Raw genomic sequence first — 23,772 nt, forward strand, 5'->3', positions numbered from 1 at the left:
TGACCCACGGTCAGCAAGGAGAGAAGAGGAATGAGGCACGAGATGTTGCTAGGCTGAAACAAGGGGAAGGAAAAAATTGTAGAAAATAAACTCCTGGTGCACTGTGAGAAACAGCCCCAGGGAGTGCCTGCTGCTGTCTCAGCCAGGACAGAGTGAACTCCTCATTTTCAGTCCCCCAGAGCACCTCAGGGTGGGAACACAGCTCTGCAGTGCTGAGTGTGCCAGCCCACCGCTCCCTGTGGGAATGACCCGGGGTGTGCAGTCCCTGCCCCAGGAGCAGCAGCCACGGCAGAGCCAGCCAGAACACCTGGGAAGCACCCACTGCTCACCCCAGCGCTTGCGTTCATTGGGGAGGGCACTGCAGCTCCTCCAGCCCCGTGGAACAGCATCCACATGGAGCAAACTGGGTCTACACTGGGAAGGGAAGGGGAAGGGCTGCCTGATGCAGAGGGCACAGCACTGCAGCTGCCCAAGCACCCAGAGACCTCATCCTCCTCCTCCTCCTCAGCACAGCAGCTCCTCCAGCAGGACTGGCACTGCCTTGCGTTTGCCCATCGGCCTGGAAAGGCTGGGGGTGCCCAGCACACACCTGCACCAGGCAGCTGATCCCAACTCTCTCATTCAAATGTAATGTGCAATTCCTGGAGAGCCCTTCCCTGGGACCTTTAGGCAGCGAGTCCTCTGGCACGACTGCAGGGAGCTCAGTTACACGCACCAGCTGCAGACACCAAGATTCCGGAGGATCAGACACTTGTGCCTTCCCTTTGGGGCTGAGGGAGAAGGACAAACCTCGAGGCAGGCAGGCAGAAAGAGGATTACACTGGAAAAGCCGCTCTACCTTTTTTTCTTTGTTGTTGCTACAAAAAGAAATCCCTTTTTCTCTCAGAGCTGACTACAGCTACCTGCTGTTTGGGAAATGGGATTGCTCAGGCCAAGTTTCTGCCCTGGCTGGGATCCAAGAGCGCTCCTATAGCTGCGGGTGCTGGCCAAAGGCAGCAGCGGATCCTGCGCGTGTGGTTTGGAACCGCGCCACAGAGCGGCACGAGCATCCTCTGACAAAACGCACAAAGGGCTCCTTTCCTTCAGAACCAGAAAAGGCTGACGGATGGAGGTAACCTGGGCGCTCAGAGATGCTCCCAGAAGGGTTCCGTGCAGCTGGGATCCCACTGCTGCCCTGCCGGGGCAGTCCCGCTCAGAGGAAGCGACTTGGCAGCGCTGCAAAGCGCTCACAGGGTCCCACGCTCCTGCCGGCCACGGAACAATGGGCAATCAAGGCAATTATTGCTCTTTCTCAGGGCATTTAGCACATTGTACAGAGCCTCACCGGCTCCTCCATCCCAGCCCGGCAGCACCGAACAAAAATCATCTGAATTAGAGCCCCTTTGTGAGGGGGAACCTGCTCTGGGCTCCCTGAATTCTACAAAAACGTCTCAGGGCAGCACAGGACACCGAGGCTGCCAGGACCTTTGGACACTGCCAGCTCCAACCCCTGTCACGAGGCAGCTGGAGCAGAGCCTGGCCCGTCCTCTCCACATCCCCCATCAGATGTTTGCACACATGGGGAGAGGATCCTGAGCTCCTCTGCAGCCTAACCTCTCCCAGCTCCCCCTGCCTCTCCTTGCCCATCAGATGCTCCAGTCCCGTGGTCACCTCTGAGACTCCCTGCTGGACTCAGAACCCAGGACTGGAGCCAGAATTCCACACGGAGCCAGGGGCATCCAGCTTGTTCAGGTGCACATCCAGCTTGTTTAGATGTTTCCCATCCCAATTTTCCACCAAGGGTAAGACTCCCTTGCTCCAGGCCTCACCAGGGTCTCAGGGACGTAGGGTTGGTGAAGGCCAGTCCTACCAGTAAGGGGCAAACTGAAGATGGCACTGAGCTCCCTGACCTTCTCCATGTCCCCTGTCACCAGGGTCTGTCCCCATCCCACAGCAAACCCATCTCTGCCTATCTCCTCCTGTGTGGATACAACCCAGAAATCCTACTCATTGCCCTTCATGTCCCTCAGCAGATTCACTTCCAGCTGAGGCTTTCCTGACATCTTCGCCATGTGTTCAACTCTAGCAAGGCACAAGAACAGATCCAAGAAAATCCAGGAGAACCTGCTTACCGGACAGTTAATCTTGAAGGCTGCTGGAACCAAAGTCCCAATGTCCTCTTCATTTTCCTACATGATTTTTCTTTCTCTCCCCTCTCAAAAGCAAATCAGTAACTTCACAGTACAACACCTGCCTGATTTCAACATATACTTTTTAAAACCCTTTAATGTATGTACCTTTCAAAGACCGCTGGATAACTGGATTTGCTCGTATCAGCCCAGCAAGTTACAAGTACGTTTCTTTGGATTAGTATCAAGACCAAAGAGAATAATTGGTCACATAATCCATTTAAAAAGGCCTGGGGTTAGGGATAATGCTGTGGCAGCAGCAAGTGCACCCTGAGCACAGGTGCCCAGAGCCGGGCGGTACCTGCAGGTCCCGGTTGTGGTTCTCACAGAGCAGCTGCAGGAAGCGCAGGATGGGCTGCATGATGGAGATGACAGCGCTCATCTCCAGCTCATCTTTGCTCTTGTCTGCTGCAGCCTGGGCCCCCTCCCCGGCCGAGTAGTGGTCCTCGGGGTCGGCCTCTCTCCGGTAGGTGTTGTACGCCTTGCGCGTGGCCGCCGACGCCTCCAGCAGCTGGTCCCGCACCTCCTCGGTGATCTGGGTCATGGGCTCCCTCACTGCAACACACCAGCCAGCACACATCCTCCTCAGGGAAGCTGCGTGGAAACCTGTCCCCCGGCAGCTTCACCCGCAGGCCCAGCTGATGAGCAGCAGCTCCTGGTGAGTACGTTTAGTGTAGGTGAGGGGCTCGTGCCACACTCTGCACCTCGTACACCAACCACAGCAGGGTTACACATCTGGGGATTAATTGGTTAGGGCACACACATCTAGCACGAGCAGGAGTTATGGTAAAAGGACCTGCTTCAGAACAAAATTAGGATTTCTTCACTTATTGTTAGAGAAGGCACTGACCACAACCCACAGCCCGGGGTTGTTCCTACAGATCACATTCGGGTAACTTGTCACAAGACAAGGCAGCAGAGTCTCAGCTCAGCTTTCCTCATTCAATAGCACAACCTCACAAATGGATGAAGAGGGGATGAAGCTCTTGAAATCCTGAGCCAAGGCACCACTGATCTCTGAACTTTGTTCTGTGGGATCAGAGATCAGAGCATTATTGCGTCAACTGAAATGACTTCAAAACACACTCGCTGTCAGTTCAGAAGGGGAATGACTGGGGATTACCTCTTTTCCTGTTGGGGACATCTCTGTCCGAGTCTTCATCTTTCTTTTTGTTTCCTAAGTCACTGGTGTTGACTGTGACAGTTGCCTTGATTTCTTGCTGTGCCACTTTCATGCGGTCATAAAAGACCTTGAAGAACTTCTCAGATTTCTTATCTTCTGTCAGTCGGCAGAAGAAGGAATGCTACAAGAGAAAAGGAACAGTATCTGTAGCTCCACACACAGTCTGAATCCAGACAATTCCACCTTTCTGCACTGTGTGCTATCCTGCAGGACTGGGAGCTCCATTAGCTGTCAGGAAGCTGCAACTCACAGCAATGGAAACTTGGAGTTTATTGTGAGGCAGCTCCAGTGTCTCAGCTTTCTTAAGTAAGTCCCTCATTAACAACTTCAAATGCAGGTTTAAACAGAAGTGAGGACAATAAATAACACCAGCCTGATACAACTGGGCAGCACACCTCACTCTCAACAAGGGAGATAAGGTAAGTACCAGGAATTAAGGTAAGGAGAAGGGAATTCCCTATAATTTGATTATCAGTGGAGAAACAAAAGGGTATGGGCAAAATATAGAAGAACTGTCTTGCCCTCCCACCCTCAAATCCAAGGGACTGTGACTCACAACAGGCAAAAGCCAATGTTAGTCACAGACCAAAAATGTACAAACAGGACAATGCTGTGAGGGACATCTCGTGCTGAGCTTCCCCTGCCCTGCCTGCAGCAGGCTCCTTAAAACTCCTTGAAATTCCCACTCCAATATATCTTTAAGTGACAGAAAAACTCAAAGCACTGACTACTTTTAAGGAGGTTTATTACTCTTCTTCTGCACATATGTGCACAGAGACAGAAAGTTCTCCCTAAAATCGAGAAGAATACAAATCATGCACAGGTCAAGAAGGAGCCAACACAGTGAGTGATCAGACAACTCTTGATGAAACCAATATGCTGTTACATAAATCAGGACCAGAGCTTAAACACGACTGAAGGATGAACTTGTAAGTGGGTCACCTTATGCAGAGCATTATGAAATTAGTTAGCATTCTGCAGCGGCTCGCCATCCAACAGCTTTACATGATGAATAGGAATGAAGGCTGATTTATTGAAAAAACAAATTAAAATGGGAACAGCAATATATCCTGCCCGCTCTGCTGTGGAGCACACGGGGCCGTGGCTGCTGCTGCCTTTGATCACTGCAGCAGCTGCACGGAGAACACACGGAGTGACTTTGAACACTCCCAGAGCTGTGCCTTTGATTACAGCCTGAGCAGCAGCGTGGCTATTTAAAGAACGTGGTCAATATTCAGGAGATACCCCTCCCACCACTGCAATACCTCCCACCTGCCCTTAGCACCTCAGGTAAACTCTGAAGATTGTGTTTATTTCTGGTGATGAACAGAGAGGAGCGCAAGGAGAATAACCCAGGAGAGACATCCCAAACCCAGTCACAGCAGTACCCCCTCCTGACACCCACCAGAGAGCCCTGCAGGACTCTGTGCCCTCAGCCCAAACACTGCTGGGCCTGTGATGGGCCCAGGGTGATCTGGGTGCCCAGTTCATTTATTAGCATCGGTACAGTAAAAATAAAACATCCAATCCAAGAGTTTGTATCAACAATTTGAATGTTTTCTCACAATGTTTTCCCATAGCTTTAAACTGAATGAGGGCTGACTTAGATTAGGTATATTCAAGAAATCCTTCCCTGTGAAGGGGGTGAGGCTGACCAACAACCCCTCAAAAACTGGGGGTTGAGGCAGCCAAGCCTGAACTAACTCCGTGACTTGGTGCCTGCAAGGACAGAGAGAGGAAGAGTTCGTCTCCAAGGAGCATCTTGGAAATTTCACTCTACAAAGATTACAATAATAACAACAACAATAATTTACAGATAGACCAGCAGAAACCACAGGCTCTCAAAAGCCCAAACACTCTGAAAAATTTGGCTGTCAGGAAGTGATGGCCATGACCTGACTGTCACATCTGCAGAGCCCAGACAGGAGGAATTTCCCTGTGATGAAGCTGTGCTGAAGGAAAGCCTTTTTCTAATGAACCACACCAAAGAAATACCTTTTATGAGAGTAATTATTTCTTGCTGACAGACTTGATTTTTGTCGTCTTTTCAAGCTTTTTAACTGAGTTTCCACTGCACTTCAGAGAAAAAACCCCAAATGAAAGGAGCATTTCCAGTAAAGCTTTTTGTGCATGCTGTGCATACACTGAAGGGGTGTCACCAAATGATTGTTTCAGTTTAGGTCAGGATGCCTAACACCTTCACACATATGAATCAACCACATGCCAGCTCCCAAAGATACTGTATTTTAAGAGGTGTGATCTTGCAAGTTGCGCTCGAGCAGGTAACGGGTGGTGATAATTATGACAGAAATCCTAAAATCTTATTTACAGATATAGCCTCCAAGCAGAAAGTGGAGAAATCTCCCTTTTTAAAACGGAAATCGAGTGGCCATTTTAGAGCACCGTCTGCTGGGGTCCTGGCTTGTGTACAGACACCATGGAACCACGGGCTGCTGAAAGAGCAAGCGTGGAGGAACAGCCAACCTCCACACTCCTGCGGGAGTTTGAGGAACAGAGCTTTAAACATAGCCCTGGCACTGCAGCATCTGACACCAGCCATCCCTGAGGGCCCACTCACCATCACTCTGGGGTCTGGGAGCTCCTAAAACCCGCTGCAGGAGGGAACTGTGTCCCATAAGGAGCCAGCAGGGGCTGTGTCTGGCTGTCCCAGTAGGGAAAAGCTGTCTGAGGGGTGGTGGAGACACAACTCCATGTGGTACTGGAGACATGGGCAGCGGAGGCCAGAGAGGGATTTGTGACAAGGACACAGGGACACAAGGACAGAGTTAGATGGCATTTTGGGAAGAAATTCTTCCCTGTGAGGGTGGGGAGGCCCTGGCCCAGGGTGCCCAGAGAAGCTGTGGCTGCCCCTGGATCCCTGGAAGTGTCCAAGGCCAGGCTGCAGCACTCTGGGCTAGGGGAAGGTGTCCCTGCCCTTGGCAGGGAATTGGAAGTAGATGATATTTAAGGTCCCTTCCAACCCAAAGCATTCTGGCATTCGCACATTGTGAAACTGCATTTTAATTCAACCTTGCATTGCTAATGTCTGTTAAGCCATCGGCCCTGCACAGGAGCCATGGCAGGGCCACAGCAGCCCAGGAGATTTGCCCCATGGACTCAGGCTCAGCAAAGAGCTTTGCAAGTGCTCCCAACCCAGGGAAGCCCAGCTGATCCCCAGAGCACAGGAACCTCCCAAGCACAGGAGCCATGGCTGGATAATGGGACGGTGATGAATTACACAGCCTCAGGAGGAAACACAGACCCTCCCCACATGAGCAGCACGAGTGTCTGACAGGACAGATACTCACTGTGAGCAAGGACATCACCACAGAGCTCTCCATCATTTCTAAGGAGGGAGCAGCCAACCACCTCCTGCACAGATGCAGTGATGTACAGCACCACAGAGATGCCTGAGCTGGGTCCTCCTTCCCTCCCCTTGAAACACTCACTGATGTTCACTGTTCCAAGGGGATGGAAGGAGAACCCATCAACAAAGCAGCCACACCACTGCTCCTGCTGACATCCAGACTAAAGCACCACAGAGCAGATCAACTGAAAACACCAGCTACCAGGAAACCTGTGAGTAACTTCCTCTCCCCTCCATCACCCAACTCTGTTCCCAAGGGATTCCAGAAGCCTCACGCCCAGCAGGACATCCCCCTTGCACCTCTGCCCCTCCAGTGCATCCCCCTGGGCCGGAGGAGGGCAGTAAGTAAATCCCACCATCACCTATGACTTTATCTCCTGGTGCACAGCACAAGAAGCAAAAGAAGAGCAGCAAATCCAGAGACGGATTTCTCTGGAAAAGAAAAACCAAAGGCCAAGTTCCAATTGCAGGACCTTGACCTGCTACAGCCCTGCCCAACCTGGAGCACCAGGAGCCCCTCAAGCTCCCCCACTGACTCTGTGTTTCATGTGTTTTTTGAGAAAACAATCCTGTCTTTCTTGAGCAAGTGTCAGAGATGATGAACTACATCTCTCTATGGTCTGCTCCAGTGGTTAACAACTGTTAGAAACATGTGGTTAAGCTCTTCTTTATGCCCCTAACTTCCAGTCACTGATGTTTTTTTAAGCCTGTGTCTCTTCTGTAGTTATTCCCAGGAACTTGGTCTCCTCTTCCCTTCTGACTATTTACATACTCTGTGAAATGTTTACCTAACGTTTCGTGCTAAACTGAAAATACCATTTTTGCTTGCTGACTTTTTATTCAGCATTAATATAATTTTCTGTGGTGGGTATTTTTTGGCATGTTCTTAAATATTGCAAATCATTAACAAGCTGGATTGTAGAACCACATTAAAAAAAAATAAATCACTGAAGAATGGGCACATTTCCTGGCATTAACATTTAATTCTAAGACCTTTGACATATATAATATACAAAATTTCTAATGATGAGTGGAAAAGAAGCTCAGCTAACTCCCCAGCAGTTCAGGGGGGTGGGATTATGGAGGCAGGACAACCACAGGGCAGGGACAAATGCTCCTTAACGTGTCTCTCATACCGGCAGTGGGTAACAAATTGGATTTTAGCCAGCAGAACTGACATCTGTCCTGTGGAGAGTGAAACCACACAGCACAGCAGCCTGGCACCTTTGTGTAAGGTGTACAGAGGACACACCCAGGTAACTAATCCACTCTAAATGTAACTAATCCACAGTAAATTTAATGATGAGTGAACTTGTGCCCAGTGCAGGATTGTTAAATGGGAAAAAAACCAAACCAGGCAGCAGCTGAAAGCAGCTGATTTCTAGCTCGTGCCTCTGAAAGCCTTGCCAGTTTGGGCTGTGTGTGCTGCCCCTGTACTGGGAACATCTTTCCCTGCCCTGTCACCTGGCTCTGCTCCCAAGCCAGGACAGTTCTGCCAGCCAAGGACAGGAACAACACTGGTGTTGTTCCTCATGGAACACTGGGGCTGTTCCTCGTGGAACACCGGGATTGTTTCTTGTGGAACACCGGGGCTGTTCCTCGTGGAACACTGGGGCTGTTCCTCATGGAACACCGGGGCTGTTCCTCGTGGAACACTGGGGCTGTTCCTCATGGAACACCGGGGCTGTTCCTCGTGGAACACTGGGGCTGTTCCTCGTGGAACACTGGGATTGTTTCTCATGGAACACCGGGGCTGTTTCTCATGGAACACCGGGGCTGTTCCTCGTGGAACACCGGGGCTGTTCCTCGTGGAACACCGGGGCTGTTCCTCGTGGAACACCGGGGCTGTTCCTCGTGGAACACCAGGGCTGTTCCTCATGGAACACTGGGATTGTTTCTCGTGGAACACCAGGGCTGTTCCTCCTGGAACACCGGGGCTGTTCCTCCTGGAACACCGGGGCTGTTCCTCGTGGAACACCGGGGCTGTTCCTCGTGGAACACCGGGGCTGTTCCTCATGGAACACTGGGATTGTTTCTCGTGGAACACCAGGGCTGTTCCTCCTGGAACACCGGGGCTGTTCCTCGTGGAACAGCTTGACGTTCCACCCCAGCCTCGCTCCAGCCTGGGCTGTCTGACTGCTCCTGGGAGAAGCAGCAGTTTAAGCAAAGCCTGGGTTTAGGCAGGCTCTGCTGAGCTGTGCTCCTCCCCAGGAGGGGTGGCCTGGCCTGAGGCAGCCTTGGCTGCAGGAGCCACCCCAAGGTTGCCGTCAGCCCACGGAGCTCTGAGCGTTCCCGGGGCCGCACCCTGCCCTGGATGTTTCATCAGCCACCGAGCCCTGCCAGACCATCCCAACGCATCCCAAAGAATTCCCCAGCAAAACAGGCTTCTGATTACCGAGAAACCAGGGGAAGCAGAGCCCCAGCAAGCACCTCAGCAATTACAGCAAACTGCTTTAGCTGTTGTCTCCTTCCCCGTTTCCCTAACGCCAGTGAGCAGAAAATACCCCGGGAACTTGGCGAGCCAGGGCGATTGCAGAGAGGAAAGTCCCTCCAGAAGGAGGAGAAAGCTCAGTGATCTGGCTTCCACTCAGGACATTTTATTCCAACACTAGAGAGAAATCCTTGCAGGGACCTCAGCTCGCTCGGGTTATCCAGCCAGGCTGCCAGCACCAACTAATGCAAAACTTGTGTGCTACTTCATCTCTGCAGGAAGTTTGCCACCCCCAGACGACTTCTTAGAGCTGGACTACTTCAAACAAGCCACATTTTAAGGGGAACTGCAGTAACACAAGCACTGAATTAAGCACAAGTGCCAACCCTCCACATTCTGCCTAAACATATTGCGAGGGCTTCCACTGCAGAGAATTCCAACCTAACTCTGCTTTTGGTCCCTCCTCATTTATTTATTTTAAATATCACTAATCTCTCTCTCTCTCAATCTCTCGTACGTCCTGGCTCGCTGGAGATCCATCAATTTGGGCATGAGTGATGGATATCATTAGTCTTGCATAGCTTAAGGAAATGGCAGCTGAAATATTTCACACTGAACATACTTCACAGTTTGAAATAAACCCATAAGGAAAATCTGCCAGAACACCTCAATTGCCTGTTTTTTTTGCAAACTGTAAAATAAACTTTGTCCTGAAAGCAGAAGGAGGACTTCCCAGCTCTGTTTTCCACAAATAAGACAAACTCTCCCTGCCACGGGCATCCACTCTCCACCCTGCACAGCTCTGCTCTTTGCTGGGGATTCTGCCCACTTATGGGAGAATGTTTTTTGGGGGTGATGAGTGTACAGAGCCTGACCCGTGGAAATGCTTGCTAGTCCCAGCCAGCTTAAAATGAGACCAGCAGCACAACTACATCGGGAAGAGCCCTTGTATCCTGCACATTCTCCTACTGCAACACCCAAAATCTTGATGCAACTTAAAGTCGTCTCACAGAAGAAAGCAAGAACAAACCTCACACAGAGACAGCTCCCTCACACCCTTCCAGAGCCAGTACGAGCCCTTGGAAGGATGAGGTGACACTGGAGGAGGCACAGTGGGGAACAACAGCACAAACAGCACTGTGGGGTCTGGGCTCACAGATGGCCTTGGGAGCTTGGGAGACTTGGGACCTGCCCTGCTGATCTGAGTTCCTCCTGCATCCCTGTGGGAACACACAGGGCTGGGTCACTCAGCTCAGCCATGGCAGGAGCATGGATCCCATGGCAGAATAATGGATCCCATATCCCATGGTAGAATCATGGATCCCATATCCCACAGCAAGAAGATGGATCCCATATCCCACGGCAGGAGCATGGAGTCCGTATCCCACAGCAGAATCATGGATCCCATATCCCACGGCAGGAGCATGGAGCCCATATCCCATGGCAGGAACGTGGATCCCATATCCCACAGCAAGAAGATGGATCCCATATCCCATGGCACAATCACGGGTCCCATATCCCATGGCAGGATCATGGAGCCCATTCCCCACCGAACCAGCAAGTGCTGCGTAGGTGTGAGAAACAAGGAAGTCTGCAGACTCCCCAAAAGAAAAAAAAAAAAGTGTAAGATCTCCTTGAGAGACAGGGGAATTAAAGAAAACCATAGCAACAAGTCAGTCCACCTACCCAAACCACCCACCCACCACCAGTTTCATTTGCTGACGCACTTCAAAAACAAGCTGGCTCCTACCCGCTCTGGAAGGTGAGCAAGCCCTGAGAGCTCATTAAATTCCCTTCTCAGCTACTCTTGTGTGCCTGCAGCTAGTGAGCAAGTGGGATATAAATAGAAGTTATATAACAGCGCTTTGTTGATTCCTGTGCTTACCAAAAAAAAGGCAGCATGACCTTGTTTTGCTGAATAGCTTTGCCTCTGCCTGCTCCGGGAGGACTTTAATCCTGCTAGGGATCATCTTGAAAGTTTATGTTGGACCTGGATCCCATGGAGAGGAATTGGGAGAATTCCTGATTTACCTCCCTGCTCGCTCCCTGCAGGACCAGGATGCCAGTGGAATGCTGAGAGGAGTGCCACAGAGGAGGTGGCACCCAGCCATGAACACCACGAGGCCACCAAGGCACAGCTGAACCCTGAGCTAGAGCCTCTTCTCCTTTTTTTCCACCTACGCTGCTCAACCACACAGATGGGCACCTCAGAATCCAGCAGGAAACTTCTCTTTGGGAAAAAAGACTGGAGGATGCTCTGCTCCAGGAATACTGACGGCCCAGCCGCACCTCAGGAAGCAGCAGGAGCTGCAGCTCAGGAGCAAAGATGAGGTGCTATTGTCACCATCTCACCTCATCCAGCCTCAGTGTCACCTGGGCACACCAGTGCCCTGAATGAAAACAGAACCTCCCCTGCAGGAAGGATTCCTCACACTGCATTATCAGGAGGGCTGGGCTGTTTTGAACATGGTGGTACCCAACAGCTGAGGGACACTGAGACTTCACCGTGCTAAAAACATCAAAATATACAAGGAGAAGATGGGTGTGCTCCCACAGGCTTGGCAGCCCCGTCTCCTTATGTGCTGTGGAGCTGCAGAGCATCAGGACAGAGGTTCCTCATGGCCTGTGCCTCCTCTGGAAGGGAACTCCACTGTCAAGGAGGTCAGGATTTGCACAAGGTTTCCTTCTGGAGAGGGCTCTTTCAGAAAAGGACAAGATCTCTGCCCATAGTTGATGATGCAGGTCCTTATCAACAGGATTTTAATGTCATGTTCATGACATAATCAGATTTTTTTTTAAAATGTTGTATTTTATCTCAAGTAAAAACACATTAAAACAGTGAAAGACACAGGCAGGTGATTGTTTAACATGTGCCAAGAGATTGCTGGGTGTGCACTGGTTTCCTAAACAGGTACCATTAAAACAATGTAAAAAAAGATACCACATCCTCTATCACAGAAATCTGTCTGTTAGAAGCAAACAGACAATTTAAGACTTGTTTTATCAATGATCAAAAGTTTTCAAGTGGTATTTACAGAAGTTTAGTGACCCAAAGACATTTTTGCCTCTGCAGCCTTTGCCATTGCATACAACTGCCTGTGCTCACTGCTATCTATAACTGCTGCAAATCTTGCAATAAATAAATCTGATTTTAGAAGTCCAAACCACAAATTAAAGCACTATTGTGTCACTAAGCCAACATCTTACCCCACGAGTACTCCTGCAATGTTTTGCAGAGTTTTCCCCCCATTTTGCAGGGCAGTCACAGCCACATAAAAAAAGAAACAAAGTGTTCCTGCAACCAAATAGGACATTTTGGTCACAGTACTTCACAGCCAGTGCTACAATGAGCTCAAGGACATAAATTTGTCTGGAAGTCCCTGCTCTCTCAACCCCAAGGGCTGTGGCTGACCAGCACCAGTGGCTGGTACCCCAGCTCTGGGATTCCCTGTGTCCCCTAAGTGCCAGAAACACAAAGAACTGCATAGCTCTGGATTCAATTCCTTTTGTGCATCAATCCTGCAATTACATAATAACTATCAATCATCTCTGGACAGCTGGAGGCACAGAAAAGGAGACCACAATTCATTCTGGTGGAGTTTCCTCGCTGGTGGCAAGGCATGAGGAGAAATGTTGAGAAATATCAGCTGAGTCCAAGTATGGAGCAAGACCAGGCTGGATGGGAGAGCTGTGTGAGTCTAGAACTCCCTACCAAACCTGACTGATGAGGAGCTGGCTGCTGAGATTTCTGTGCCCATGGCAGCTGCTCCAGGGACAGCACAGCCCCAGCCCCAGCAGGCACGCAAGGGAGGGCACACAGATCCTCTCAACCAAAGAGCTCTGGAAGTTCAAACAGCTCAAAGCCTGAAGCTTTTTGCACTGTCACATCTCCAAGGAGCCTCACACACCCCAGTGAGCTCCAAGCCACCACTGCACACAGCACTGATTCACTGCTGCCATGCTGGGATGGAGGCACAACTCTCATCAGTGCAGCCTCGAGCCAAGGTGGCCCCTGGTCCTCATCCCATCCTCAGCTCTGGGGGACAGAGCTGTGCAGCACATGCCACCATCATCCTCTGCAAAGAGCAGCAACTCTGCTCACATGCCTTAAAGCCAGGAGAAAATCTCACTTCCTGAAAAAAATCACCTTTTCCTTGTGGGCCAACTCTCACCCTCCGTGACTGCAGCCCACCTTGGGGACAGCAGTGGACAAAGAGAACTGAGGCACCGCCACTCTCAAGTGGCAGAGGTGCATTGTGTCACCTTGGGGCAGCACTTTAAACACTGCCTGCAACAACCAGTGTCATCAACCTCATTTTACCTTCCCCTGCTGAAAGCACCAACATGTGCGTGTGGGTAATTTGTCACGCAGGCTGACTTTTGAGAAGATCCCTAATTAAGGGAGCAGAGTCTCCATGGAGAGGTGTTATGTAAGGGGCTTTACTTGCCATTAACTTCCACCGACCCAGGGAAGCCGAAACTCTTGGAGGTGAGGCAGAGCAACAGCACATGGGATTTTTATTTAGCAGATGAGACAGGAGCGTTGCAGGACGAGTCCTCAGCAATTTCCTGCACTGTCACTCACTGGCTGTACCACAGGAGAGCCTGGCCCTGCTGCCATGCATGTGGGGAGGGACTGAGTGCTCATCCCTTCCCAAGGAGATGCACTCTGAGTGCCCAGGAGAACCAGCATCCAGCAGAGCACTCCCTGCTCTGGAGAAGGGAGCCCAAGGCAGCACCAGCATGGCCTGGTGAGCCCAAGGCAGCACCAGCACGTCAGCCAGGCACTGGCACCTGGGCAGGCTCAGCCCTCACCCTCTGGAGCAGAGCATGGGGCACCCCCAGGGCTGCTCAGAAGCGCTGAGCCAGCGCTCCCCAGGGGGATGCTCAGGGTTATATAAATTAATAGAGGGGTTGATGTAATTTGCAGCTCAGTGAGTCGCAGCATTTGTCAAGTTAATTTGTTGTCTGGTGCTGACCCCGTGGTTCCACCTCTGCTTCTGTCTCTGTGCAAACGAGGGCAGGCTTCACACTGAAACCCAGGGCTCCTGCTGAGCCGGAGTGACAGCCACCGCAAGGTCACCACCATCCTGCTCCCAAAGAACCTGACGGTGTTTCTGAGTGAATTCCAGAAGCTAAAGCCCAGAAAGTTTCCACCCAGAGAGCTGGAAGCGGGCAAAGCCCTTCCCAGAAGAGCTAATTTGCCACATTCACATTCACCCCTGCAGCAAAACACGGAGCAGCGTGGGATCCAGGGTGCCACACACCACCAGCCCAGCCGCCTTCCTCAGGTGAACCAGGGGCCTTTTCTCTTGTCCTGCTTCTCCCCCACATTCATTTTCTTAACAATACAATAAAAATCCCTCCTCCAATTACAATAAGGAACGTTTCGAGATTTGCTTTTCTGCTGGAGTTGGCAACCACCTACTTTGCCTGCCCTTAATGCTGGCCCTGCCTGCACCTAATGAAACAGCAACACCTATTGCAGTTATCCCTTCCCAGCATCATGGGGATGTGCTCTCCCACTGAAGCTCATGGGAGTTACCTGGGAACTCCCATTATTAACCATATTACAATCATCATGTGCCAGTTCCTGTGCGTTGGTACAAACCTTCTGCTGCACTCCGGGCGGAATCAATTTCCCGTGTGAAAACCTGGAGTTAAGAAAATGCCATGCAGGGGTGACACATTTCTGGCTTTGCTGCCAAAGAGCCTTTTTTACATAACCTGTCCCTACCCCACCACTTTCCTATCCTCAAAGGCCTGTAGATAGAGGCAATTGAAGTTCAGTAGAAATTATTCAAACTGAGCACAGAACAAACTGGTTTGGAACACTATCAATCAAAAGCTGCTAATAATAACAAAAAAATTTTGTTAAGTGAAGATAAAGACGAAGCTGGCTGGTTTGGCTAGGTCAACTTTCCCAATGACAAGTGCATCTGATGCAAAATGAACACAGTTATTAGTCCAGAGACTGGGGATGACTCTTCCACTGGCACTTACTGGAAACGGCAGAAGAACTGCAGAAAATTCACTCTGCAGGTTGCAGAGGTTGCCAAGCCCTACCTACCCACTCTGCAAAACTTATCAAAGAACATTAGAGAGAGACTGATTTCCACAAGCAGCCAAATCTTGCAGCGTGTTTTGTAAAAATGAATTCCCGCTAAGGGGAGACCATCACTTCGCTGCACTCAGTAAATCTTCCCTGTGTCACAGCCAAAGGCTGCTGTACAAAACCAATCAGCTTTGCAGATTAGCAAGTACCCACACAGCTCTCCTGAGCAGCTGGGCTGCACCAGGGCCCTCTGCATTGTGAGCCATTCTTCCTACGTGGGGACAGCAAAGCTTGGTGACATGAGTTCCCTGTCTCAGGATACCAGTTTAACCTGGCCATCCCATCCCATCCCTCAGCAATTACCCGGGGAGATACAGCCCTGAACTCATGATTTTACTAAAGAGCAAGCCTCCACCTTTGCTTTCATTCCCAGTGTGGAGGCAGCTGTTCTCCAGAAGTCAAGCTTTGTGGTTGGTGTTTTCCCCACTGGAGCTCTCCTGAGAGCTCACAGTGCTGAGGACATGCTGTTCCCAACTGTCACTGCCAGCATCCCACGGGCCCCCATGTGCTGGAGCCACTGCAAGGCACCAGAAAACTCTCTCCCCACCACCAGGAGTTTAACCAGCGTGGAGGAAAGCCACAGAACACGTCTGTGCACTGACCATGCCCCTTGTTTGCTGTGAAGTCCATGGAGTGTTGCAGCACGGAACACGCACATCCCAACGGCTCCACGGGGTTTTTCAATAACATCCCCTTCGTGCTTTGCATGCATGAGTAAGAGCTGCTGGGTGTGTCCGAGCCCTCAGAGCTCCCAGCATTAACTGTAGGCATCACAAGTCATTTGGTTCCTAAAATATTCTGTACTTGAAAGCAGCCCACACTGCAGCAGAGCCCCCTCCCAGCCCATCCCGCAGGAGCACGCACCCAGGGACTGCTGGCTGCACTTATCCCTGCCTGGGAAGGATGGAAAATAGCCACTCTGGGCTCTGGAAGCATGTTTGGAGAGGCTGGAGTGCAGCAGGGCCTGGCAGCAGGGCACACTGTGGGGTGGAAGTGCCCCTGCCCTGAGAGCCATCCATCACTCCTGACCACAGGGCTATTCCACAGCCTGCCAGCTCCTGCTCACAGACAGCAAAGCAAACTGAACTGCCTCCCTTTTGGGCAAAAGGGTGTCTTTGGAGAGGGACTGCAGATTTTCCTGTTGGTTTGCAGTGGGTGAGCTAAGGAATCTGCTCCCAACATGGATTTGTGCACTGTGGGAGTGACTCTGCCCAATCCTTTAGCACTGAGGTCCAGCACAAGCCAAGGATCTCCATGTCAGGCTGGTGCAGTTTGTTTTTCCTTCCAGCATGACAGTGAGAGGTTACCTGAGGCTCCCTGAGAGCTGCAAGGATGAAAGCTCAGCTTCCTTTACATTAGGGAAGAGCAGGAAACTTAAAGGAGTGACTGTCCCCCAGGAATGTTAATCCTGTCATTGCAGTTTAAGGTGACACAGGATTTTCAACACTCAATTCCTATTTTATCCATTGCAAAGAACTTTCATTCCAGAGCTTATACACAGGGGATTAATGAGGGCACTGATTACAGAGACAGAGTGAAGGAGCCCAGAGACATTCCCTGTTTTCTCAGGGGAAGTTTGCATGGACACAGGAGGTGCTGCTGTAGGGATCTAGTGTGTGTTTGAAGCACAACAATCAGTTACAACTGCTCAGGACTCAGCCCCACAGACAGACTGCAAACACAGCATGTGCAGAGCTAAACAAATAAGGTATCACAGATTCAATCATCTTTGTAAGCAAGTTCTGCTGTAATAAGTTTTTACTTTCCATTTGGAAGAGTGTAAGAGCTCGCTGGTGTGTGTTCATTAACCCACACCAGGGTCAATTTTCTTATAGGGGAACCTAATCCTTATTGAAAACACACAAAGGAAGAACAGTGAGATTGTTGGAGAATGGTGGTGGTCTAGAGTTTACCAAACACTTATGTCAAATTCCAGTCTGAAATGGAACAGCTCATTGTAAAAGTCTCTGAGCACGTTACAGCTACTTAAGTTATTTGTAAGAGCAGTCAATAACTTATCTACAAAGCTGTTTTATTACACATTCCTCTACACTGCCCTGGAAAAACACCTCACGTACCCAGTGCCCGTGCAAACATCCAATAAGTTCACTTCTGCATGGCAGACATTAATATTTCCCTTAATTACAGGCCAAAGATCATTCAGATAATTTCCCCTCCCGGCTCCTTAACCCTCTCAAATTTCCTGGATTTCATAAAAACATTTCCCTTCCCGACAGGGCTCAGTCACAAGATGGAGTTTTCCATTTCCGTACCTGTATCGTGGTGTTCCCACCTTCCAGCAGGGCAATGGCCAGCAGGATGCTCTCGTGGAACACTCTGTCACTGGTGGCATTCATGATGAGATCTATGACCAGGTTGGAAGCACCTTCTTTATCCAGGTGGCACTGCACATCTGCCAGGCTCATCTCCCCTCGGCTCATGGAGCTCGAGCCAGAGCTTCCTCCTGCAAAGGTGACCAGGACAAACAGGATGGCACCGACCCCATGGGGATGGCAGGGCCAGGGGGACAGGGCTTGGAGCAACCTGAGATAGTGGAAGGGCTCCCTGCTCATGGCAGGATGAGTTTTAAAGTCCCTTTCAACCCCATCCATTCTGTGATGCCATTAGTGAGGAACCTCAGATAGTGGAAGGGTCCCCGCTCACGGCATGGTATTGGGAAGTTATGGTAAATATTGCACATTTAGTTTTTAGTGTAAAAAGAGAACACTGCCCAGGGGCAGGCAGAGTGCCTCTGTCTGTCCTGCTGAGTGGATCTTGGCTGGACAGGAGACAGAATTTTATAGATAAGATACAACAAACAACCTTGAGACTGAGAAACAAAGAGCTCAGACTCCTCCATCGAGCACCGGGCTGGGAAAGAGACTTTCTAACGCATCTTGGGGTCACTCTGGCCAGCAGAGACCCTGAGACTCCCTCATTCTGGGACCCCTGTGAACACCAACCCCCCAGACGCCCAGGGAGGCAGCCGTGAGGAGCGGAGCGTGTCCTACCTGCCGCGGCAGCCTTGCCGGGGCCGCCGGCAGCCAGGGGCCCGTTGCCGAAGGCGGTGAGGCTCTCGCGCCGGCCGGCCGCGCGCACCGTGCCGTAGTAGCGGTTCACCAAAACCTGCCTCAGGGCCTCGCCCTGCACGCAAAGAGCACAGGGAAATCACCGTGGCAGCTCCACGAACAAGCCAGCCACGCGTGTTCATCAGCAGCGGGGCTGCTGTTAACCAGCGCCCTTCGTGTGGTGAGGGAGGGGGAATGAAACCCTGGAGAGTTGGAGAAATCCACTGAGCAGCTCCTGAAGGGCTGGGACATTGGAGGGGTCTCATGGGGCTCAATAAGATTATGGGTTCCCCCATGCATCACACAGACAGCTGCACTTCAGGTTTTGTGTACAGTTTTCTAGACAGATTTCATTTTCCGAGAGTTTCGTTTTAATTACGTTCTATTGTCTCGGTCTTAAATGCAAAGGAGTGGCATCTGTATAGCACCAACACAAAATAAGAGGTGGATTAGAGGAACACCAGAAATGGTTTTAAGGAACAGTTTAATCTCCTCACACCTCTCTTGTTTTGCCATCCCACCAACCCTGCAGGGCTGTGCTCCATTCCCTCCACCAGCAGCTGACAGGACCCATCAGCTGCCGAGCAGAAACCCGAGCGATCCCGCTGGATCCTGGCTCTTTGTTCCTTGCTGCAGCTGCCCAGTCATGCTAGCCCTCCCACCCCAGTACAGGGCAGCTCCTCACACAACCCCAAACCCCAGAGCACCCAGAGCTCCGGCACGGCCCCAGCGTGAGCCAGCAGAGATCCAACACCTCCAGTGGAACATCACCCCACTGCTGCCACTGCAGCCCCCACAGGAATTCCCTGGGATCTGGAGAGCTGGACAAAGCTGGAGGCACTGCCAGCACACAAACCCTGCACAGGGATGAAGGGATTTTTGTAAGGATTGTTGTCACTGGGAGCTCCTGCCCTGCTAATGGCAGTGTGGTCACAGCAGCACCATCCTGGGACAGTGCTGCAGAGGGGAGGGAAGGGCTTTTCTGGAGATTCAGAAAAAAAATTAATTAAAATTTAGCCAAAAAGAATTTCATATTAAAAATATGTCCAATGAACTAAAGCATCTTATCTTTAGTTCCATTCACAAAAAGTGCTCATCACCAATTCATTGATTCTTCGGTTGTATTTCAAATGAAATTGGTTGTCTGACTATAGATTCAAGATGTCATTTAATACATTAGCTGTCATAAAAAAGAAGTCTTACTCTTCAAAATTTCACAGGAGGCCTTTAAAACACAAGTAAATGGAAAGACATAAATGTGCATTAATTGGCTTGTACAGAACTCCAGCCCTGCTTCAGTCCCACTGACTTTATACACAGCTGGCACTCACAAAGGTCACTTCAAAAGATCCTTATAACCCAAAAGAAAAAATAAAAAAGACAAAAGCCTATCTGATAATCCAGTTCTTTACCAAATTTCAGAAATCACTTCCACAGGGAGAAGCCCAACACCTGTCTGAGCTGGTGAGGGATCTCTGCCCTCCCCACAGGGCTGGGATTAAGCCAGGGCTCCCACTGCCACCCTGTCACCTTAACCCAGCAGCTTAGAAATGGTTCCTGGGGATTCTCAGCATGAAAGCTGCAGCCCAGGAGCTGCATTTCATGGGATAGATGGGGAGGGAGCAAGTGCCAGGGAACAGGATGCAGAATAAACACAAAGTCAGCGTTCCAACCAGCTGCTTCCAAAAGCTCCCAAACAGCAGAAAAAAAAGAAAACTCCCGTGGAAGCAACAGCAGGAGGAGATGAGCACTTCTCCAAGGGGCACACGCTTCCCATCACTGCCTGGGCCAAAGAGAGAACATGTGGGAGAGGCAGGAGACAGCTCAGGAGCTGCAGCAATCCCTGTCCTGGAGCAGCTCCTGCGACTGACAGCGACATGAGAGTGCTCAGAGCACCAGGCAGGGCTGGATCCACCGCCCTGCTCCCAGCCTGGCAGGTGAGGGAGGCTGCGTGACAGAACAAGGCCAAGGCAGATAAAACCCCCCTGAACTACATCTTCCTTGGACATGTGCACTGATTGGAAAGGCAGCCTGGCACCCAGATGGGCCCTGGGACACAAATGGCTGCAAGGGAGCTCTCACAGCACCTTCTTCCTCCTCTGTTGAGCTAACTGGCAGTCATCCTGTCAAATGGCATTTAAACCAGGGATTTTTACTACTTACTACAAAGATAACACAATATCCAGCCTCGAGAACAGCTTCTCAGCAAACTGCACCTTGCCTGAACTCAGGAGGACAACTAAAGCTCTTGGAGCTGCCCCCAAATTCTCCTTCTGGCCCCTTGTGGAGCAGGAGGTGACTTCTATTCCACGGTCAAAATAGCTGGGGTGAGTGGAGACCTGAGCAGGACAGGCAGCTCTGGTGTCTGTAGGTGTTGTGTGTCCAAAACAGGCAAATCACCAGAAAATGCAGCAGGAACAAGTATCAAGCAGCTGTTTCTAGCCAGAGTGTGCTGATCCAGGTCTGGCAATACACAGTCACCAGCATTTCAAGCTCTAACTAGGAAGAAAAGCTTTGCTTCCTACAAATTTATCCAAACCCATGGTATCAGCTAACAAAATATGAGTACGTGATCAAAGCAGAAGGGAGAAAAAATAAGTGGTATTTAAGAAATGTTCCAATTAATTCAGCTGCAATGCTTGGCTCCGGAACAGCTCTTTAACCATCCTGTTAGTGCTGTGCACCACTTTGACGAGGGCAGTGTGCAAACAAATATCAGATGTTTGGCACTAACCAGAAAAATCAAATATGGTACCTAGGGAAAAACCCAACAGTGTCCAGTTCCATCTGCATTCACACCAGGTGAAGTAACAGTAAGTCACACAGAACCATCCCTGTACCTGCATCAGCAATGCAGATGCAACACACAACTCTAAGTGATATCAGAAACCTGCTAGAAGCTTTAAAACAGAGCATCTTTCATGTTTTAGAGTGAAGCAGTTGTAAGTTGTTGCTGCTGTGTTCCCAGCTACAAAAGCAGAAGAAATGGAGAAAGGGACCAGCGATGCTGATTTTGCAGCTTGGCTGGCTAGGAAGGGGTGGTGTGGCCAGAGGAGCCAGCTCCAGCAGCACTGATGGATGTCACCTCACAGCAGAGTGATCAGCACCCACGGGGAAGGTCTGGACAGTGGGAATGGACCAGACCAGGACCTGAGTTCAATTTGGAGCAGCCAAGCACTTGTCCCTTCCATGTAACCCAGAGAAGGGGCTGCAGCACCTCACTCTGTCCATAGGGTTCCTTTTTTGGATTTTCCAGCCAGCATTCAACCACACAAGTTTCTTACACAACTTAGGCTTCACCGTTTACAGGGGAAAGGGAGAGATGGGTTCTGAATGTGCTCGACTGCTGTACATACCCTTCTATGGTCCTCCAGTTGCCTCTGGGGTAGAGTTTGATCAAGCTCCTGCTGCACGTGCAGAAAGTTCATTTTAAAGCAGAACAACACTCAAGAGAGACCAACAGCTTGGCACTCATGGGAATACTGGGGAGTCACAGCTGGATGCGAGGGGGGAGATGGACTGACAAAGCACCAGAACAGGACACCTGCCCTCTGCCAGCCCTGAGCCCTCTGCTCTGCCACCCTCACACAGCCCCTGGCATGCAGGAGTGCCAGCAGTGCTCAGGAAACACTCAGGCTCTGCCTGCTGGCACAGCTCCACACAGCTCGGGGGGCTCAGCCCACGCATGCCCATGCACAGACACACAGAACACCCCCCAGCCCCTGGACACACACTCTGGGGGTGAGGGACCCCAACACATCCCACCGTGGTCACTGAAACTCATTTGAGACTGGGGAGGGCTTCTGGCCCAGCCTGGGCTCCCTGCCCATGGCCAGGATGGCACTGGGGAGTCACTGGGGCACGGGCACGTCTCCAAATCAAACCCCTCTCACTGGAGAGATTCATTTCCAGGAATGCAACTTCCACTTTGCAAAGCTGAAACACATGATGGTTTTGCTGCTTTAAAGCATCTCCAAAGGTGTAGAATAACAGCTCTATAAAGGGACCCAGCAGAAACCAGGAGCCATCTCCCAGACATCTCAAATCCATTCGATGACCACTCAGAGTTTCAGGTTACATTTAAACACTATTCCACAAAATTTACAAATACAAAGGCCTAAACCATCACAAACACTTCTTTTTCTACGTAATCTCACATTTATAAAAACTTCACAGCTCAGAGAATCAACACTCTCCCAGATTTAGACTTCCATGCTGTTTCATTTAGATTTGCACTGATTTGGCACCCAGTTGTACAATCTACCAATGCCATGTCTGGATGTCCCACGAATTTCAAAGGAATTTAAGATTTGATAAATTTTCCTGCCTTCTATTTGGCAAATAATCTGCTTTATGCACATGAAGGATATGTTTCCACAGATCCAATTCCCTTACAGCCAGTGGCCTTGACAATGTGCAGTGACCCTGAGCTTGTCCACTAGGGCATTTTAAATGGGACACCAATTGCTCTGGAGTTATAAAGCTTCCACTAAGAACTTCCCTTTCCTTAAAGTATTGAAGTTTTTAAGTATGTGAGGCAAAGGGAAAACCAAATTCTGCATTAGGAGCCAAAATGAAATCTCATTTTGCCAACGTAGGAAAATTTGAAAGGAGACTTTTCCCAGTGCCACCCTTAAAGAATAAAGGAAATAGCTGAAAGGAGCAGACTTAGGATTAGTTTACAATTTTTTTTTATATTTTCAGACTACCACGCTGATGCTGAATTGGATTAAGGCACTTGAACAAATCTACTTATTTCCACTGTCTAACACCGGGCAGGAACACACACTTCACAGGGGTTTTCACCAACAAGACACTCCACTAGGACTAGTGAAACACCAATATTTGTGTGTGTACAAATATAGGTGGCTGACACACCTCTACAGGGCTCTCCGTTTCTGGAGCTTGCGGCAGCTAGTTGAAAGTAAAATGCAGAAAAATTAGTAATTCCTCCTGAATCTTCCATCCCAACAGCCATCCAGTGGTCAACAGTGAGGGGAAGGGAGCTGGCAAAGCACTTGCCTTCAGCTGAATCATCACAAATGAACTGTAGCTGTAATTACTGGTTACACTCTCCCATCCTGCTCCAAAAGGGCCACATTTGGCAAATTTCACAGGGATCCTTTGAACATCCCAAACTGCTTTGCATGAACTCAGAGGCAGAAGCAAAAAAATGAAGTTGCAGGTGCCCAGAGCACTTTGGGGACCACAGCCCCAGGAACTGGCACATCCACCCCAGTGGGGAGGAGGAGGAGGAGGCCAGGGCTGTGTATCACAAAGGTAGCAGCTGATAATTTTAGCTGAAAAAAGGTATTCTGTGGATTCTCATCTCTAAACACACTTTGCTCAAGATAAAAGATACACGACACAGCACCAAACAGGAGCAAGGAAATAAGGGCCTGAATGGTGACAGCTTTTCAAATTTAAAATGCTGATCTTC

General features: G+C 50.2%; 1 protein-coding gene across 4 annotated transcripts in view; it reads right to left on the bottom strand.

Annotated features, from left to right (window-relative positions):
- Positions 1-23,772, bottom strand: part of ITPR1 (inositol 1,4,5-trisphosphate receptor type 1) — a 159,128-nt gene that overhangs the window by 37,817 nt on the left and 97,539 nt on the right. For 2 of the 4 annotated variants that reach the window (XM_059479816.1, XM_059479815.1), the window contains 6 exons: positions 23,211-23,246; positions 21,689-21,739; positions 18,276-18,408; positions 17,538-17,728; positions 3,292-3,472; positions 2,470-2,723 (listed from right to left, as the gene is read on the bottom strand). In XM_059479816.1, the coding sequence (XP_059335799.1) occupies positions 2,470-2,723; positions 3,292-3,472; positions 17,538-17,728; positions 18,276-18,408; positions 21,689-21,739; positions 23,211-23,246 (846 nt within the window). The remainder of the gene's footprint in view (positions 1-2,469; positions 2,724-3,291; positions 3,473-17,537; positions 17,729-18,275; positions 18,409-21,688; positions 21,740-23,210; positions 23,247-23,772) is intronic. The other 2 variants (XM_059479818.1, XM_059479817.1) reach the window with 2 other exon arrangements.

Source organism: Ammospiza nelsoni, chromosome 11 (genome assembly GCF_027579445.1).
Source record: "Ammospiza nelsoni isolate bAmmNel1 chromosome 11, bAmmNel1.pri, whole genome shotgun sequence".
Taxonomy (NCBI): domain Eukaryota; kingdom Metazoa; phylum Chordata; class Aves; order Passeriformes; family Passerellidae; genus Ammospiza; species Ammospiza nelsoni.